The sequence below is a fragment of the Lucilia sericata genome, unplaced genomic scaffold, assembly GCF_015586225.1.
Source record: "Lucilia sericata isolate MDLA Ls3-8-SP2 unplaced genomic scaffold, ASM1558622v1 Contig000193F_arrow, whole genome shotgun sequence".
In the NCBI taxonomy this organism is placed as follows: Eukaryota; Metazoa; Arthropoda; class Insecta; order Diptera; family Calliphoridae; genus Lucilia; species Lucilia sericata.
Genome location: NW_023994221.1, coordinates 98,938 through 119,485, shown reverse-complemented (window position 1 = coordinate 119,485; position 20,548 = coordinate 98,938). Strand labels below are relative to the sequence as shown.

General features: G+C 30.9%; 1 protein-coding gene across 3 annotated transcripts in view; it reads left to right on the top strand.

Annotated features, from left to right (window-relative positions):
• LOC119601847 (voltage-dependent calcium channel type A subunit alpha-1) overlaps window positions 1-20,548 on the top strand; it is a 139,591-nt gene that overhangs the window by 28,492 nt on the left and 90,551 nt on the right. For 2 of the 3 annotated variants that reach the window (XM_037953039.1, XM_037953037.1), the window contains exons 5-12: window positions 1,990-2,145; window positions 2,265-2,485; window positions 6,837-6,940; window positions 7,190-7,305; window positions 11,307-11,366; window positions 11,431-11,535; window positions 12,093-12,149; window positions 20,246-20,413. In XM_037953039.1, coding sequence (XP_037808967.1) covers window positions 1,990-2,145; window positions 2,265-2,485; window positions 6,837-6,940; window positions 7,190-7,305; window positions 11,307-11,366; window positions 11,431-11,535; window positions 12,093-12,149; window positions 20,246-20,413 — 987 coding nt within the window. Of the gene's footprint in view, window positions 1-1,601; window positions 1,703-1,989; window positions 2,146-2,264; window positions 2,486-6,836; window positions 6,941-7,189; window positions 7,306-11,306; window positions 11,367-11,430; window positions 11,536-12,092; window positions 12,150-20,215; window positions 20,414-20,548 lie in introns of all 3 variants that reach the window. The other variant, XM_037953038.1, reaches the window with a different exon arrangement.

The window sequence follows — 20,548 nt, the reverse complement described above, 5'->3', positions numbered from 1 at the left end:
GGGCGATATCAGGTGATAGAATTAAATCTAAGATCATATTGATTTGTAAAAAAGCTTTAACTGAATACTCTCCCAGAGATAAGGTTTGCATCATGTGGGTACCAGACCACTCGGGAGTCGTCGGCAACGAAAGGGCGAATATAATAGCTTTAAAGGGAAGGAAGCTCAAGGTAGTTAACCTGACGAACGCAAAACCATTCGACGCAACAAAAGCTATTTAGACAGCAATTCCAAAACTTTTGAGATCAGCTGCATTCATCCAAAAGCAGAGATATTATATACCATATACTATATTGAAAAAAAGAGACCTTGAAAGATATGCATGTACGAAATACTTCTGTAACGAATCATTATTTGCTACGAATAATGCATCCATTTTGCCCCACCAACCAATTTGATATCAAAGCCAAAAATCAATGTCTCATTTAAGTAAAAGCTGCTTAAATCTAGCCAGAACATCACATGCACCCTGTACCAAATGCAACTGATTCTTTTGAAGCGAGTATGCGCCAAAAAAACGCCCTTAATATGCGGCCAGACATTACGAAGTATTCACTCGTGCCAGCGCTTTTGAAAGCAACTAAACCATAAATCATTTGTATTGAATCTGATCAATGAATTCATGCTTAACGAAAGTCTAAATGCAGAATATGATTTAACCTAAGTACTCTATCAGGAAACGATATCTCGTATTTTTTCGTCGTATGTAGATCCTAGTAGACTTACGGGGTACAATGTGAAAGTCTTTCAAGATATGAACTTTATATCTGTTTTAATGCTTTTTGCAGTCGAATTCAGTCAAATTTTCAGTTGTTGGCCTCAAGTCAAACAAGTTAATCAGAGTTCTTAATTGTTTTGGTAGAACGGTTTCTTTTTGTCGTTTCAAATAATGACGGTAAGAATACAAATAAACAGTTTCTCTGTAGCATTAAAGCTAAAGATACAACAATAATGACTTATTAAAAACTGTTTCACTACTTTCATTCATTAGTTATAAAAAATATAGTTTCTTAGATTTAAGCATATAACTCAGAAACTGAGGAGTTATAAAGAAGCATAAAACTGTCAAAAAACTTAAATTACAAACGAACCTAGAGGTAGTAAAGAAAAATATATTTATAATTATAATTTTTTTGTGTGAAAACAAAAACATTTTATTACTAGTGGTTAAACCAAATATAAATTTAGAAATCATTATTTTAGTTTTCATTATAAAAACTTTAATTTCAAAAATATTTAGCTTTAGCTGCTTGGGTCTATTTTTTGTTAACGAAAAAAAACGTGTGGAATTTCTTTTTGATTTCAACTTCTTTTAATTTCAACTTTTGCTTTAAATGTAGCTTCATTAAATTTAATTTTAATTTTATAATTTATGTTTTCATTTTCTACTCATTTGATTATTAACAAATTAATGTGTAAACATTTTTTTTCTTTAATTAGAAAATTTAATGCCAGTTGAATTATATTTATTAAATAAATATATTTGTATTTTTTTAATTTCTTTTTTTTATTTAAAACCAATCAAAAAAAAAAATATTTTGAAACTATTGCTAAAATCAAAATAAATAAATATCAAAATATTAAAAACGTCATATGAGCAGATTCATGACACAATTCCCACAATTAGGGCCCGAAGTAGATCTAAGAACTCTTAGGGCCATACGTGTGCTAAGGCCCTTAAAATTAGTCTCTGGAATTCCTAGTGAGTAGTTAATTAGTAATAACATATATCATTTTTATTTTTTTTTTTAAACTAAATAATTAGAGTAAATTTAAATTATAATTTGGTTTTTAGTTGTAGTATATTAAAAAAAATATAAATATTTAAATATTTTATCAAAAATAGTAGTTTACTAGCCATAACTAGTTTATTTAAAACAGTAGTTAAAATTTTAATATTTCCACATTTTGAAAGAAATTTTTACTAATATATTTTTTTCTTTTTATCTCTTTCTTGTGTGTTATGCAAAATTTGAATTTCATTCACAGGTTTACAAGTAGTTTTAAAGTCCATTATAAAAGCAATGGCACCGTTACTACAAATTGGTCTCTTGGTGTTGTTTGCGATCGTTATATTTGCCATCATTGGACTCGAGTTCTATTCGGGTGCTTTACATAAGACTTGTTATAGTTTAGAAGATCCAAGTATTTATCGCTCCAATATTAAAACAAACTTAATAAAAAAAAAGCTTTAATCCTTTTTCCATGCTTACGTCATAGAACTATTAAGAAAAAACTTAATATGATTTTCTTCATTATTACAGATAAACCTGTGAAAGAAGGTGAATCAGAAACACCGTGTAATACGGATACTCTAACAGATAAAGGCGGTGGTGCATATATGTGTAATTATACGACGAGTATGTGTTTGGAAAAATGGGATGGACCAAATTCTGGCATAACTAGTTTTGACAATATCGGTTTTGCCATGTTGACTGTATTCCAATGTATCACTATGGAAGGCTGGACAGCAATACTGTATTGGGTAAATGCCAATAATAGGCCAAATATTTTCTAAATTTTTAAAACTACAAACAAATAAAAAATACTTCTTCTATCTAATAATCGTGAAAGCTGTATATGATCTACATAAAAAAATCATTTAAGCTTCATTATGTTTCTAAAACTTCTAATGCTAAAATTATAAAACTTTCATTGCTTTTGTTGAATTTGTATAATTATTGATATATAAGAGAAAATACCATAAGCTATATAAATATAATTAAGGGAGAACTTAAAGCTAATGTTAAAAAAATTTCTAATACAACACTATCACTTGTAATATAAAGCTTTAGTGCTTTTACAAACTTCAGTGCTATTTCTCTTTAAAAGTTTACAACCAGAAATAGAAAGTTAAGCTATTTTCAAGATAAAGTCTTTTAAAAGCTGTCACTTAAAGCTTTTTAAAAACTTTTCTTAAATATTTGCTAATTTTTCTAATTTCTAGTAAAACTTTGTAAAAAAATAACTTCATTTCTACTACTAATTTGTTAACAAAAAACGCATGTTGTTGTATTTTTCTCTTAATTGTATAAATGTTTCTTTAAATATTCAAAAACATTCAAACAACGTTGATCTTTCTACTTTTTGTTAAAACATTTTCTATTATTGTTAAATGATATCGTTGTTTTCCATAAAATTTTTTTTATACGATAAAAGTGTGCTATTTTCTGAAGAAAAATTTAATAAAAAAATATAAGCTGAGTTCCTTTTTGTAACATATTTCTACTCTCTCTCTCTCTGACTTGAACCATTTCTCGTGCGTATGTGTGTGTGTGTATAATAATTTACCTAATACAGAATTGCCTATCGTTTATCGGTAGCGCTCTAATTTTTTATTGCTAAAAAAACAAAGAATAGACAAAAATAACTTATTTTCTTTCATTTCATTTACAAATCCATATTTATGAAAACAATTTTAATGAAAGTTCTATTTTGATGCATTTTCAATGAAAACATGAATTATATGTAATAAGATTTGTAATATCAATTAGTGAATCAAAAATTTTAGGGTTTATAGTGGTATGCAATAATTTTCATTTAAATTTTACTTAGAAAAGGCTTTATAACAAACAGAAAGTAATAATTCTCATCATGAACGATCTGTTGCCCGAGATAATTGTCTCAAATCTGTTTAGATAAAGATTTACAATTTTGCCTCTGGAACATAATATTCAAAACTTTGGCCCGAATTTAATAATATCACTGTTACTGTTATTGTCGTGTATCAAATCTGTACAGCCAAAGGAGGGTAGAATAGTTTTAAGACATGTTTTTAATAGTCAAATATTCTGGTTATTAATTAAAATATTAAAAATGGCTTTACAACAAAAGTTCTAGGAATATTCTCCAACAGCAGTTATAGTAGATTATTCTTTTGATGTAATACTTTTTTCAGATCTATTCAGATAAAAACAAATAGATGAAAAAAATTCTCGGAATATTCTTGAACGATCCATCCTTCTCAGAGGGTGCAACACTTCACATCTATACTGATGGATCTAAGTCCTCTTCAGGCGTGGATGGTGATTTCTTTATCCCCCGCTTAAATAAGGCGGTGTGTTTTAGGCTAGACAACTACTGTAGCGTCTTACAGGCTGAAATCTCAGCTATAAAAAGAGCGGTTAATTGATGAGGTACTATAGGATATGCAATGGAATAATCTTTATCTGGTGTCTACACGACATCCAGACTGGTTCGCGAATGTTGGGTGTCTCTTGACGAGATGGCGAATCATTCGTGCCTAGAACTACACTGGGTACCGGGTCACTCTAATATTCCCGGAAATAGAAAAGCGGACGAACTGGTAAAAACTGGTTCCCGCCTTCACATAAGGGATACTGATACATTAGTTTGTGTTCCGATTTCATGCTGTAAAGCCTTTATTCAGCATGAACTTTATGGGTCTGTTCAGACCAGATGGTCATCACTGACATACTGCTCAACATCAAGAATGACCTGGCCTCTATATTATAAACGATGGATTTTTTGTTTGATGGGGCTTTCCAGGATGAGACTGCGTATATTGGTAGCCATCCTTATAGGGCACTGTATTATAAGTGCGCATGCAAGAAGATTAAATCTTCCATACAATGACTATTGCAGGAGTTGTCAAAGTGAGGATGAAGAGTAAACCGTAGAACACTTCCGCTGCCTCTGTCCGGCCCTGGCAAATATCAGGACTGAGTTTCTAAACAGTCCAACATTGCATGAACTTGCGGCTCTATCTAATATAAGATAGAATCGTTCAATCGTGCCTCTGGCTGGTTTAATACCATGTCAATCACGCACATGTAATGTCTTCCTTATAATATCCGTTATAGGGTATCCCAACGGGACCACTAGGACGCAAGTGAGTCGGTCAAATGGCCGACTGCCTCAATTTTTTTTGATTTTTAATTTGACTATCAGTCTAGTGGTTTCGGATGACATATGATCTCTGTTTTGTATCAGAATAAATTTAGGATTGCAATAGTCGAATGATGATGAGTTATACCGAAAACGACTTTACAATAAATAGATCAAAAAAATTTCAAGGAATATTCTCGAACTTTGGCGATCGTACCTTCTACTTTGGATGCAAATATTGTTGTTATGGAATGTCCGACATTCCATTTTGCAGTTTATTCTATGAATGTAGTGGGTTGGCACAATGAATTAACACTCTATTTGTAACTTGGCTATAAAGTTTGCGCTAAAAATCATCTGTCTAATAGGGTCGCGGGGAGAAAGTCTGATCTTAGAACTAATATTATTCTGATTACGATTTATACCACAATTGGTAAATAATCCAGACAGGATGTTAAGTTAAACTTCCATTAATTATAAAAACAATTAGTTAACAAAATTCTTAACAAAAACTTAAAAGAATTCATTTTTGAAAAGCAAAATGCATCATCAATTGAACTTGTATCTTAAATACATATAAAAATACAATATATCTCTTAATATAAATGTAACTCTCTAAAATATCTAAATGTGTAAGTAGTTTTGCTCGTAAATGTATAACTTTTAAAGTAGTAAAATCATTCTGAATTGGTAAATTATTTAAAACTAAATTTTATTCATATTTCTAAAATAATAAATAAAACACTCAGCGCACACAAAAAATACAAATTTATAATAAAATGCTTGGCAAAAAAAAGTTATAATAATTAGGCTTATAATCTGAGCTTATTACAATTACTTTAATGTTTATGCTAAAATTGAAAATAATAATTAAAAATTTAAATCAAAAATTTATAAAAAATCAAATGCTTTAAATATGGCTTAAACATACTGACATTTTTCATTAATTTCATGACATAACTATAAGGCATCATTGCATTGTTAAAATGTATACAAGTATCTAAATATTATAGTTAAAAAATATTTAATATTTTAAACACTATTTGTAAATAATAACAATGTTGTCGTGATATTATGTAATATCATTTTTAATATGAGAATTATTTAAAGAGATTGAAAATATTTTAAAAGCTGGTAATATATAAGTTAAAAGCTTACATTGAGCTTTTAATTTATGAGTTCTTATAGAGATTAAATATTTATTGAAAGAAAAAAAGCTTAATTTTATATTTTCTTATGAACTTTTGTATATAAAAGCTTTTCTGTGCCCAACATATGAAATTCTTAAAGCACAAGCCTTAGGCTGATGTCATAGTTTTCCTATGTGTCATGTCAGAGTGAAAGCGAAGCTTGATGCGAGAAAACACAAGCAAAAGTTTGTAGCGCAAAGCTTCGCATCGCTTGTAGCAGGCACTATGACATCAGCCTTATGTCCCAGCAGTAAACTTTTAAAGTTTTCGTTTTATAAAATCAAAATATGTATGAAATTTGTTTAGCTTTTAATATTTGTAAGAGTTTTTTTGAAATCTTGTAAAATTTAATAGTAAATTAAAGTTTAGCAAATGTAAGCTTTTTTATATACGAGCTTTCTTTATGATTTCAAGGAAATTCGTTATTCTAAACAAATCTTGAAATTATATTTATTTCTAAATATGTCATTTAAACATGTATCAAAAAAGCTTTCTTCAAAGTTCAAGCTGAACTTTTATAAAGTGAAAGCTTTTTAATCCATTTCTTTATTAACAGAAAACTAATAACTCAAAAGCTTTAACAATTGTTCCAGTTGTTAATCGAACTTCTTTTAAAATTAGAACATTTTGTGTAGCAGAGCTTTTAAAAGCTTTTATTTTCAATCTCTTTAATAAATCTTTCAATCTAACCTGTAACTTAAACAATATTAATAATCTAATAATTATTCTCTTATTTTTCTATTTGAAAAAAAAATAATTTAATTAAAATCAACCAATATGCCATACATCTTTTTCCAGACCAACGACGCTTTAGGTTCACAATTTAATTGGATATATTTTGTGCCTCTTATAGTTATAGGCTCATTTTTTATGCTCAACTTAGTTCTTGGTGTTCTTAGCGGGTAAGTTTGCAAGACTTTGTTAATTTTCCTATTACATATATGTATTTTAAAGTTATCAACAAATTTCTGCTATTTTAATAATATAATTTATTTAAACTCTAACTTAATTTATTATTTCTAATAATTTACTCTCAATTAACTTTCTACTACTAAGTTTCTTTCTATTTATTTAGTTTGTTTTTCTGTTAGCCAACAAAAAAATTTTTAATTTTTGTTTATTTATTTTATTTTCTTATGAAATTTTTCAAGTGAATTTTCCAATGAACGTAATCGCGTTGAACGTCGTATGGAATTTCAAAAATGTCGTTTTCGTGCAATGTTTCAAACGGCCATGGTATCATATCTTGATTGGATAACACAAGCAGGTTTATATACACTTTCAAAAATAAAACCAAATCAGTTTCCCAACAAAACAATCAGTTACACATTTGGTTTTAGAAACCAAAATCAAAGCAATTATTGCTAAAAGTCCTCCTCTGAGTTATATACAATTTACTATTTCCCCTTTTCAAAAAAAAAAAAAAAACATGTTAATTTAATCAAACTAAAACAAAACATTTTTTCTATAAATATTACAAAATTCTTTCTTCAAATCATGTAATTTTTTTTTTCAAATCCAAAAAATTAGTTAGTTAACCCCTAAAAAATAAAAAACACTTGAGTCAAAAAGAGTTTAAGATTATTGAAACCTAATAAGCTTAAAAGCTTTTAATATTTGATCACTCTCAATGGCTTAAATGTTAAAACAATTTTCTCCGCTTACTATCAAGTGTCTTTTGTTTTTTTGTTTCTCCTTTCCTAAAACAACACAAATCTTATAAATATCTTTAGTATTTAGAGTGTATGCTCTCAGTGTTTTTTAGTCATTTAGTTATTAATAAATTATACCAGCTGATGCAAATACGTTTGTATGTCTATACGTTGTTCTATATTAAAAAAAAAAAACATATACATATAAAAATATTAATAATGATATATTTTTTTACATTGGATGGATCATTTGTATTTCTGTGATGGTGTTTTGATTGCAAGTTTCTATATAAAATATAAGAAAAAAGTAAAAAATCATCGTAATATTATAAAATATGTTACCAATAACAATACAATAAGCTACAAGATAATAAAATACCTACACTTATGCACCACAAGTCTATTTGCTACAACAAATCAACAAACAAATAACTAAATAATAAATACAACTACTATTATTCTGAATAATTGTAAATGCACTGTCAATCAATACACTTGAAAAATTATGGACTCACTCAATTATTTTCAAATCATCGATCGCATACATTTCTATTTCACATTTTTCGATCAATTTAACAAAAGTGAACTTGTGGAAACTACGTTCGTTCTAGTCGTTGGCATTTCAGGTGATTTTCCTTTCAAATATAGTTCGTGGTGTTGGTACTCGGAATGTATGACTAATACATGGCAGCGTCAGAGAAATAATCTGCAGAAGATCTTTTCAGTCAGTTGGGCAGTCTGACTTTTAATTGTGGGAATCACTTTCACCCTAGTCGTTGACATTTCAGATGATCTCTCTTACTAATATTATTCGTAGTGTTGGTACTCGGAATGTATAATTAATACATGGCCGCGTTTGAGGCATCAATCTGTTGGGCAGTCCGACTTCAAATGCTGAAATTTTGTATAGGACGCTTGGATTTTAGCACGAACACTAGGTGGCTATTATATTAATTATACCACCTCTACGATCATGTGGCTCTACTGTTATGCACTGTATGATTCGTTTCATTCCAGACCGAAGATGTTATTGTCGTGGGAATGATCTACGAAACCAGAAGTTACCATTAGAAGGTTGTTAACCTCGGTCTCACAAAGTTTCATATTCATTCATATCAATGAAGTATTGGAGTGGAAATTTGTTTGTCTAGTCAGTCTGTGACCCCAATAATAGCTAATGTTTGATTAGTTATGATCATATTAGTTCCAGTGGCATGAAGGGGTTTTGTATTTGACATTTCCATAAGATGGGGTAGTTAAATGCATTCCTTGTCTTTAGATGATGAACCATAAAACTTCTAGAGTCAGACCAAGGAGTCGTCAAATATCAGGTTGGCGTATCAAGTAAGGCTGATGTCAGCTTTGCGCAGCAAACCTTTCAATGTGTTTTCCTATGTTTCATGTCCGAGTGAAAGCTATGCTTGATGCGAGAAAACACAAGCAAAAGTTTGTAGCGCAAAACTTCGCATCGCTTGTAGCGCCCACTCTGACATCAGCCTAAGACTAAACAAATCATTACTACATTGTTTTTAAAACCTAAATTTTGGAAAAATATGACTTATGATCTAAGGTCAAACCATGAAATCATATTACAATTTTACTCCTTGTGGATTAACGTTATAACAGAAATCATGTAATTAAGCAGTTGTTTCCACCGCCCGGGATCTTTAGTCTTCGAATCTATTCCTACATTTTTATTACAGCTGAAACATCAAAACTACTTTCTGCGTCAACTATAGCTCATGATCTAACGATAATCTATGAAGTAGTATTACAATTTTACTAAGAAATCTCCTTGTCTCGTTTTAACAGAAATTATATCATAAAGCAGTTGTTTATATCGACCGGGATCGTTAGTATTCGAATCAATGCTACATTTTGCGTCATCAGAGTTCTACTATTCCAAAAGAATCCGACATGCCTTGTTAGAGACTTGCTACGTTGGTTTTCCTTAGTGCCTTCAGTTCAAAAAATGTTCGCAATACTTTGGGTTTTTGGCTGTCTCAATCTGGGGAAAATCAAGGATTTCCACCGACTGTGATCAATAATCTTCATAGCTATTCCTTCATTAAAAGCTCATTTATATTGCATTCTCACCGTATGTTTACGAGAGCTTAAGCAGTTTATAAACTCACTGCTAACTGGTATACAATAGTACAGTGAAAAGCAGTTGCCAGCTGGACTTGTCCAGTCCTATTGTCGCTGTAGATGAAAAGGTCTGATATATGGACTAGTGACATATTTATAGCTACTTAATATGTCTCTAGTTAATTTTGCCGAATGAAGGGATGTCACCTCAGAAGTATCGCTGAGCATTTGTATTAATGTCTCCGGAGCCATTACGGTCTCTAGCGATACGCTGGATCCTCACTAGAAGTCAGTATTTGACTCTTCATTTGTCGGATCAGCGGGGCGCAAAAGATTAGATAGCTCAAGCTTTTAAGCAAACAGTTGAACTTGATCCGATCACCTGTTCCTTGTAACCCTAGGGGGTGGTGGTGGGCTGTTTTAAGACCCCAGTGTATGTGTTATACTATATTGTAAGTCCTCGAATACGTTAAGCATTTGATTCTGTGGTTTGGAAACGTCTTCAGAATCAGAAAACCTTTTTTAAACTTCGCAAATCACATAGTGAAGTTCTGGTCAATACTATGCAAATAGTAAACCGATATCCCCACACAAGGAAAACATTGTATGTACTTATCTTCCTAAATCCTTTTAATAGTTAAGAAAGTTGATTTTAGTCCTAACGTTAACAAACATTTGAATGAAAAAGTATTTCGCTCGTTATCCCGTTAACTAATAAATACCTAAATTTAACATTCCAAAACTAGAAGTTGATCTTTAGTAACCTGGTAAAAACTAACTCATCCTCGTCAAATAATTCATAATTAAAATACATAAAAGAAATACAAAAATATTTGAATAATTAACTTTCAGAATTAAGTTTAATTTTAGTTAATAATTCATTTCTGTCTACTAAGTTTTATAAGTCTATTTATTTAAGCTTTAAACCGAAAACATTAACATTTCATTTCCCTTTTAGTTTAGTTGCGTTTTTTCTAAAATTATTATTTATTTCCTTGTTTAGATTTTAATTATTATTTAAATTTAAATATTTTAATTTTAAACTCTTTCTCATAAAACTCTGTGAATGTAAATGTTTAATTTTTTTTTATATAATTTTATGTTCATTTGTAAAATATACAACATAAAAACCAAAACGAAAAATATTTTTGTTTGTAGTGAATTCGCAAAAGAACGTGAAAAAGTAGAAAATAGACAAGAGTTTCTTAAACTTAGAAGACAACAGCAACTAGAAAGAGAATTAAACGGCTATGTTCAGTGGATATGTAGAGCTGGTATAGTATTTTGTTAAAAATCAAAATAAAACTCAATTAATTTATACTTAAAATAAACTTAAACTCTTACTAATCCTTAACACTAACACATACACTTTTATTGTGAAATGTTTAAAACCATATAAAAAAATATAACAAACACTAAAATTAATTAATAATTTAATTAAATTATTATTAACATATTTAATTAAATATGCTTAAGAGAATTTGTTATTAATATTGTTTTCTCTTTCTCTCTCTTAATGTTTACACAGAGGAAGTGATATTAGCCGAAGAGCGTACAACCGAAGAGGAAAGAATGCACATTATGGAGGGTATTAAAATCGTGTTCTTAATTTTATAAAATTATATTAAATATATTTTCCATTTACATTCCAGCACGACGTCGTAATGCTGCCAAAAGAAAAAAACTGAAAAGTCTGGGTAAATCCAAGTCCACAGATACCGAAGAGGAGGAGGGTGAAGAGGACTATGGTGATGATGGTATGTTTCAATTTATTGATTTTCATTTGTCATATGTCAAATTCAATTTAAAACACATACAAAACTTTTGTATAAATTGTGTAAAAATCAATTCAATTATTGTATTACTATTTGTTTTTTCAAAAACCAAAACCAGTTCAAGAAAAAACATTTAAATTCGTTACTACCAAAACTACACTTAACAAAATAAATTTGCAAATGAGAAAAACAAAACCTGAAAAAACCAGAGTACTAAAACTTTTCAAATACTGAAAAAAGCACATGTGACATAAATTTTACACAGAAATAATTATTATCAGGCATTACTTTACTAACCAATGAAAAAGTTTCTATTATAAACAAATTAATTTTAATACAAATTGTTTGTACATAAATGTTGTTTTTGGAAAACTTTATTATTTAATTTTTATCACATTTTCAAATGTATTTAATTTGTATGATTTTATTTCTTTTGAGTTATGTTTTTTTTTCTAACAATTTTTATTTCATTCCATTGTTTTAAACATTTTTGTGTAATTTTTTTATCTTTAATTATTTTTTTATTTTTTGTGAAATTGTTTATTTAATAAAACTCGCTAATATGTCTACAGAAGGTGGCGAAAAAGGCGAAGCAGGTAATTTCTTTTTATTTAAGTTCCAATTTGTTTTTGCCAAAACTTTAGTTTTAATAATGTTCTTGGTTTTTAATTTTGTTAATTTTTTTCCCTTTTGTGTTTAAATTGAGTTGTTTTTTCCAAGAGTTGTTAGTTTGTTAATATTTGTTAAATGCGTTCAGTGTATTTAACTTAAAAGTAATTTTTAAGTAATATTTTCATGATCAAATTTAGTTTTCTATGTTCAGTGTAAATCACTTACGTAAAATTTTTATTGCAACAGAATGGTAACTTAGGGAAGCTTATCTGGTCAAATATTTCATAATATTTGAAGCTTTAACTCTATTTTTGTTATCTCTATATCAAGTATAGGTAAAGAGCTCTCTTTTGTTCTCTTTCACATGACTGTAAGCTTACACATTTACGAAGGCGAGTCAATAAATCTGCGTATTCAAAAAAAAAAACAAGATTTGTACAGGCCATCAAAAAAGTAATTTTTTGTGCGATGATTTCTTTTTTTTGGTCTCTTTAAGGTTTAAGGGCTGATATATCCTATACATAATTCGTTGGTTAATTCTCTTTTCAAATGACACAGGTCTGTGTATAAAGAAGCATATGCTGGATTCCTGAACCCGATCGGTATTTCTTACCGGTCGTGTAGTAGGGAGCCGGTATATGCTGGAGAATTGTCAGGTTAGCTTTCAGTGATTGCCTTCCATTCGAGTGATCATGGGATTTCGGGCTACAGAATAGATTTCTAGGTGCTGTTGCAAAACCAACAAAATTCATCTCAGTAGTGTGGTTGGTCGACTTTAAGAGGTCCAGGAATGAACTGGGGTGAGTCTTTAGATGATGAGAATGTTTGTAGGGACAGAGCATTTCTCATAACATAAATAGGGTGTTTTCACCTGATGTTGGGTCCGCTGCTTCTATCGACTCTAACCAATGATTGCGTTCTCCTTTGTCGGGGTTAGATCTAGTTAGATCTAGTTAGAGCTTGTCTCATTACACCTGTTATGGCAAGGGATTAGATCGCTCGAGTACTTCAGCAAAGTGCTTTTACATGAACCGGCTCAGCCGGTTCATGTAAAGGCGCGGTGGTAAACCGTTCACAAGGTTACCCAGTGGATGAAAAATTCCATCGTGAAATAAGGCCCTCAGGGCATTTGCTCACGTAAAGCACTTCGATATACGTATCTCTTTCCGCAGAGCTATTTATTCAGTTTTGGAAACAAGAAATAGTCACTCGGGTCTAAATCCGCAGAATAATATAAAAAAATCATGAATTTTTGTCATGAAAACTTCTCATGCGTTCACCTATTTCTTGCATTGATGGTGATTAAATGCAGCACCCATATAGCGGAAAGCTTCTTCATTTAAATTATCATGTGATCATTTAAATTTTTTAATTCGTAGAGCCATGTGAGATGCCTATGGCATCGAAAATCTTTCATACTTTGAATATCCGACCGACTAGTCGTACAGGACGTTCGATATCTTCCGAGTCTGCGAAGTCACCACTTTCAGTGTATTGTAATTGATGGTTTACAGTTCCCATATTATTATCAAGCTTAGCCTTGGTATGTGATGGTTCTTTTCATATCACCTTATCAATAGCTGTCAAACACAAACTAAATGAAACACTTTGATCGAATTTTTACAAAAGTTATTTGACAGATGTCATTTAATAACCTCGAAATTCAAAAATTCACGGGCTTAAGAACTCGCCCCCTTATTAAAAACAAGCAAAATTAGTCAGAAGCTTAATTTATCACTACAGAAACCAGAATTATTCTCTCTGGTCATAGATGCTATACAGAGAACAGAAAATATATTCTCTAAAGCCACATAAGTCTGTCTTTAAGTTAAATATTCTTAATAACCATCCTTTGAATACGTATTTTAAAAGATTAAAAATAATCCCTATAACTCTCTCTCTCTCTTGGAATTTTAATTTTCCAAATAAAATTCAATAGTAAGACATTTAATAATCACTTCTTAATATTACTCTAACCCCAATAAATCACTTTGAAATCCTTTTAATGAATTTAAAGTTTCACTGATCTGGTTCGAAGGACCATATACAAGCGTTATTGTGAGGTTGAATAATTTATGAATTTCCATAAGAGATATGTATTTCTAGGAGTTGTACATCCTCTTACTTGTTTCTAAGACACAGATCTACTTATACTGCACAGATCGGGTTAGATTTTTTATGATAATCGAACCATAATTCGTCTTATTTAAGGACCACTTTTTAAAATCACATTGTCTTCAAAAAATATTTTAAAAATGTAGTTAGTGGTGATTGTTCTATACTTCGTAGAAGTTTAGATAAACAATCAAAAATCATAGGGGCGATAAATAGAGAATAATTGATAATGAAAAAAGTTTCTTCACATCCAAGTGGTTGTTAGTCACTTACCATGGCACTAATCTGGCTCGAAGGACCATGTAAAAGCTTTTTTATATCGCGAATGCGTTTTGCATTTTTCAAAGGAGTTATTTCTAAGTCTAGAGCAGTGGATTCTCTACATTATATTGTAGTGTCTCTGTGGAACTACATATATTTGGCTCTCGTTAAATCTTGTTGCTCTCTTAGAGCCTTTACTTAAAATTTACTCGATCTTATGTAGGTTTTTGCTTTTGCTGAGCATTTCCTTAATGGGTTGCTTTTTCAGAATTACATTAATGGATTTCTTCAACTTAGATTTTCGATGTAATTTTTTCCATTGAAGACTTTTATTGTTCAGTAATGAAATATAGCCGTGAGATCTATGATTTTAAGCAAAAATGTATTCCTTTTCAACTATGTATTAAGCACTTCTTTGGTTAATATTCAGATATTTACCGGACCCTGATCCGGAGCGAAGTAGCAAAAAACAAGAACTAGTACATATTATAGTTCGTATTGTAGAAGAAAGCTTCTCCGCCGATATACAACTTTAATCCTTTTAAATGACTTTTAAGATTAATACACATTTATTAAAACCTTTCAATACTTAAAATTATAAATCCTTTTATATTTTAAAGCTTGAATTTTTATTTTAAAACCTAATTTATTCTTTATTATTTGTATAAAAAGTTAAAAAAAAAGTTTTTAATTAAATAAAGTGAAAAAAATGTCCCTAGATTAGTCAAAGTTTTTGAAGAATACAATTATATGTTAATATTAAAATAAACGTACATATATATTTTGGACAGTGTTATTTTATGGTTTTTGTAGTATTAAATTATTCGTTATTAAATAAAATATTTAATAATTTATTTTATATTGTCCTGTTTTTTAAACTCTCTGTTAATTTTGTATTTGTATTTCTTTGTTTTATGGTATTTGTTAAATAATTTTTTTTTATTAATTCCTGTTTCCTTCTAAATGTGTTGTTTGTTACAAAACAATGTAAAAATATTATTAAATATTTAAAAAAAAAATATATATATATTTCTTTTTTCTCGAGTTATTAAATCTTATATTAATGCTATAATTTTATTTAATTTCTTTTATAAAAAAAAAAAACAACGAAACTTTTTTTTATCAATTGTGTAAGTAATTTTTTTCTAAGAATCATTTAACAATTTGTTTTTTATCAAAAATTCAACAATGAAATTGTATCACTTTAAAAACATTTTATAGTATAATTTACACAAATTTGAAATTGAAAGAAATTGCAAATTTTAGAATTTGGTCATATTATAAAAATGGCTTTTGGCAAATCATTTTCATAATTTGTAGAAGACATCTGAGTTGTAATAAGACATTGTTTTATTTATTATGGTTTTTATTTCAAATTTTATTCATTAGTTGTTCGTTAGGGAAAATAGTTCAATGATTGAAGAATTAATTTAAAAATTTCATTCCTCAATAAATCAGCTAAAACAATTCACTTAGTCTCATCAATTTTAAGAAATTAATAAATTTAAATGTTTGATCCAATTCTGAAGAAATTTTTCGATATTTTTAAAAAAGTAAAATAGTGTGTTATCCCACCACAGATCGTTAGATTTAACTAAAGCAGTTTTCTGTTAGTTAGTTTGAAAGAAGGGTGTATGATACATCAAATCCGTCCTCCAACGTGTCTGTTGTGCTCTGCTTTTTTGTTCGGTCTAACAGACTAAAACAGTAGTTACACAAGTAGGTTTCAGTAATGACGAAAACTTGTGGACTTTCTTTGTGGGTATATCCAAGTGTTTAAAAATATTTATGTGGGCAATTTCATGTCAACTGACCCAACTCAAAAAATCGATTTTGATGACATTTGTAGTACTGGATAATAGGCCAGAGACAAATTTTCAGCTCTATAGGTCAAAAACTGCCGGAGTTAAAGGGATTCAAAGTTAGACATTTTGGTCATTCAGTGTTTTATTCAAATAAGTGTAACATTTCACAGCTTAGGCTGATGTCAGAGTGGGCGCTATAAGCGATGCGAAGTTTTGCGCTACAAACCTTTGCTTGTGTTTTCCTATGTGTCATGTCAGAGTGAGAGCGAAGTTTGATGCAAGAAAACACAAGCAAAAGTTTGTAGCTCAAAGCTTCGCATCGCTTATAGCGCCCACTCTGACATCAGCCTTAGGCAGAGCTTTGTGGTCATGCCCTATGCAGCTCTTGACCGATAGAACTGAAAATTTTTACTAACATTGGTTCATCGAAATCGGAAGACATCGATTTTAAAAGTCAGTTCACTTGACACGAAATTAGCCATAGGTTAGTTTGATAGGAGGATGTATAGTACATCAAATCCGAAGAAACATACCTAGGCCACTATAGGGCCTGTTGTGCTGCCGGTTAGCCATAAGTATTATAAAATAGCAAGGGGTATTTTTGGAACACCTCGTCAGATCAGATTAATTTGTCCATTTCTTAAGCCTTTAGATGTTTCTTCGTGTTTTTTCTGTAAGGGATTCTGAACTAACTTTGGTCTAGAGTTGGATTGTTGAGATGCAGTCATGTGTAATTATATGTATGTCTTTTTGGCTTCTGATCGGTTCCTGTACGTATTTGCTTGACCTTATTAATGGTAGTATTTGGTATTTCCTTACACTTCCTTAAGTTATAGATATACATAGGTCTTAGCTTCATGTGCTATTCCTCAGAAGACAGAGGGAGAATATCATGAACAGGTCCCCCTCATCGTCCAAGTAGGATACTCAATGGAACTTAAAGGTGTAGCCTCCACCTGAATATGACTAAGGAGCGGTTTTCCCATTTAGTGTTACCGTAAAAGGCGAATTTGATCAATGTATACCTCCGTCTTAATATGACTCAGTAGCAGAGTGGAAGGTACGGTAATGTACTATATGAGAAAAAAGATGGGATAGCTTGTATCCTTCATATAGGACAAATATAAATCAAGGTTGCAATAATGTAATGAAAGAAGGGTCATAGATTAATATGTCCTTAAGGAGATAGGTTAGGTTAGGTTGATAGGAGGATGTATACTACATCAAATCCGAAGAAATACACCTAGGCCACTATCGGGCCTGTTGTGCGCTCCAATTCAAGAAAAAAAAAATTGTTCACTGAATGTATTATTTTTCCATGTTCAGAAACTCAGTTTCCTGGACGTAATTCCTAAGAATCTTCCAATCGGTGTTGGTTAAGAATGTTATTTCCGGAATAACATCACTTCCAAGATACTTGGATCTAACTTCGACGAATGCCTGACAATGGCAAAGAAAGTGCTCCAGAGTTTCACTGTCCTCTCCACATGCTCTACATTCGTCTGAATTCGCACGTCCAATTTTGTATAGATGTGCTCGTAATCCTGTGTGTCCACTGAGAATACGTACCATCATACTAACCTCAGACTTGCTCATTTTGAGAAGATTTCTCGTCTTGCTCTCATCAGGGTCACCCCATAGAAATATTGTGGTTCTACCCACCGTTTCATTATTCCAAGAGGCCTTATGGGATTCTCTCATCCATATTTTTAATTCAGCTTTTGTTGCGTCGAATGGTTTTGCGTTTGTCAGGTTAACTACATCGAGCTCCCTTCCCTTTAAAGCTATTACATTCGCCCTTTCGTTGCCGATTACTCCCGAGTGGCCTGGTACCCATATGATGTGAACCTTACCTCTGGGAGAGTATTCAGTTAAAGCTTTCTTACAATCCAATACGGTCTTAGATTTAATTCTATCACCTGATATCGCACAAATTGCCTTCTGGCTGTCGGTAAATATATTAAGCCCTGTGGGCGCCATATTTATTCTAATCCAATTTACACATTCCGTTATTGCTCGTACTTCTGCCTGGAAGCTTGTGTTATGATTAGGTAAACGGTGGTATATTTCTGTTTCTGGGTCTTCAATATAGAACCCCAGACCCACTTTGTCCCCTAATTTAGAGCCATCCGTGTAGCAACGGATTCCTACTGGTATTTGCTCTAATGTTCCGCTTGACCAAGACATTCTATCTTAGCGTTTCTTAGGATTAGCGTTTCAAAGTTTCCGACATATTCAGTGTCTGGTATGCGATCAGGCACGTCCGATGAATGTGTATAACCTTCCAATGTGTCCAGTATACATTGATGACGTGTCCTATAACCGTTTTTGGCCAGTTCGCCTAAAGTAAAGAGCCGTTCGGCTGTAAGCGCCGCCTCATATCTTATATATGTTTCAATGGGTGGAATATCTAGCAACGTTTCCAGAGCCTTGGTTGAAGTAGTACACATGGCACCACTTATACCCAAGCAGCATGTACGCTGAACTCCCTGTAGTAGTTTGATATTACACTTTTTGTCCAAAGCAGTCCACCAGATTATTGAAGCATAAGCTAGAATTGGTCTAATTACACTTTTATAAAGCCAATTTGTCATAGTAGGACTAAGACCCCATTTCATGCCTATGGTTCTCCTACATATCGCCCAGCACCGATGTGCCTTGTTGATCCTATCCTCTATTTGGTGCTTCCATTTTAATTTCCGGTCAAGTATTACACCTAAGTACTTAACTTTGTCTGTCACCGGTATCTTCTTGCCCAAGAAGCAAGGTTCAGTATATGTAGAAATTTTTGTCTTTCTTGTGAAAAGACAGATTTCCGTCTTCGCCGGGTTAACATTGAGGCCTCTCGGTTGAGCCCAGCTCAAGGCCGTATTCAGAGCCTCCTCGGCTCTTCTACACAAGTAATTTGGGAGATACCTCCCTGGAGTTTTTCAATTCTTTGAGCCTGTTCTAGGATATTTTCTACTGGCATTATCTCTTCAATATCCTACCAAAGTTTTATCTCTATCAAAGTTTTAAGACTATCAAAGTTTTAAGACTTTTACTTTAAGTAGTGTTGAATTTTGAATACATGATCCTTAATAATTTCACGTCTGATTAGCAGTTTCATGTTTGCTAAAGTTTTATCCCTGTAAACTGGAGTTAATCTCCCTTTCCATCTAGTACACCCATGTATATTGCAATATTTTAGTAAACCACATACATAACCGTTGTACACTATTCTAATAACGGTTTGAGAGCTTTTTCGATCGTAAACCTAGTCGATTGAAAGAAGCTCAACTTTAATCAAACCTCTTACTTTGGTCGCTTAACAATCAATAAATCCATTTTAGTTTTTCTCCAACATACCATTTTTTAAATATAATTTTCTATTTTAATATAATTTTCTATATCATAATTTAACTTCAAAATTATAGATCATAAAATTTCAATATCTAAGTAAAACTGAAAACAAAAACCTCTTAATCGTATAAATTAGTCACAAAAATATAGAAAACGACTTACATTCCTATAAGATCAAACCAAATCATTTATAAAATATTACAACAAACCAAAAAAAGCACCTTTACACTCATACAATACATTAAAAAGAAAAACCGCTAGCATTTTAGAACACCCTCTCGCTAAAACCTTTAAAATAAAATTTTTAACATTTATCAAAATCGAACATTAAAACCAACAGATTCGAAAAAAATCGAAACCAGTAAATCAAAACCAATAAAAATTATAACATAAAATGCATTAGTATTAGAAACTAATTGTAATAATTTTTACAGCTTAATTTTTTTCTAAAAATTTCTCTCTCTATTCTCTATTTAACTGTAATATTTATAATACAAATATTTCATTTTCTTCACTTTTTTATTTAGGTTATTTGAAAACTCGTTCAAAACCTCAAGGAAGTTGTACGGGTTTCTGGCGCAAAGAGAAAAGTTTTCGCTATTGGATCCGTAAGACCGTGAAGAAACAATGGTTCTATTGGTTTGTCATTGTGCTGGTGTTTCTGAATACCGTATGTGTGGCGGTGGAACATTATGGTCAACCCAAATATCTGTCAGATTTTTTATGTAAGTTATCATTTCGAAAAAAATAATAAAAATAAATCTCCCTGTAAACATAACAAAAGGACATTTAATATGTTCCAAAAATTTCAACTAAAACGTGTAAGTCTCTCTTATAATCCCATAAAATAACTAATTTGA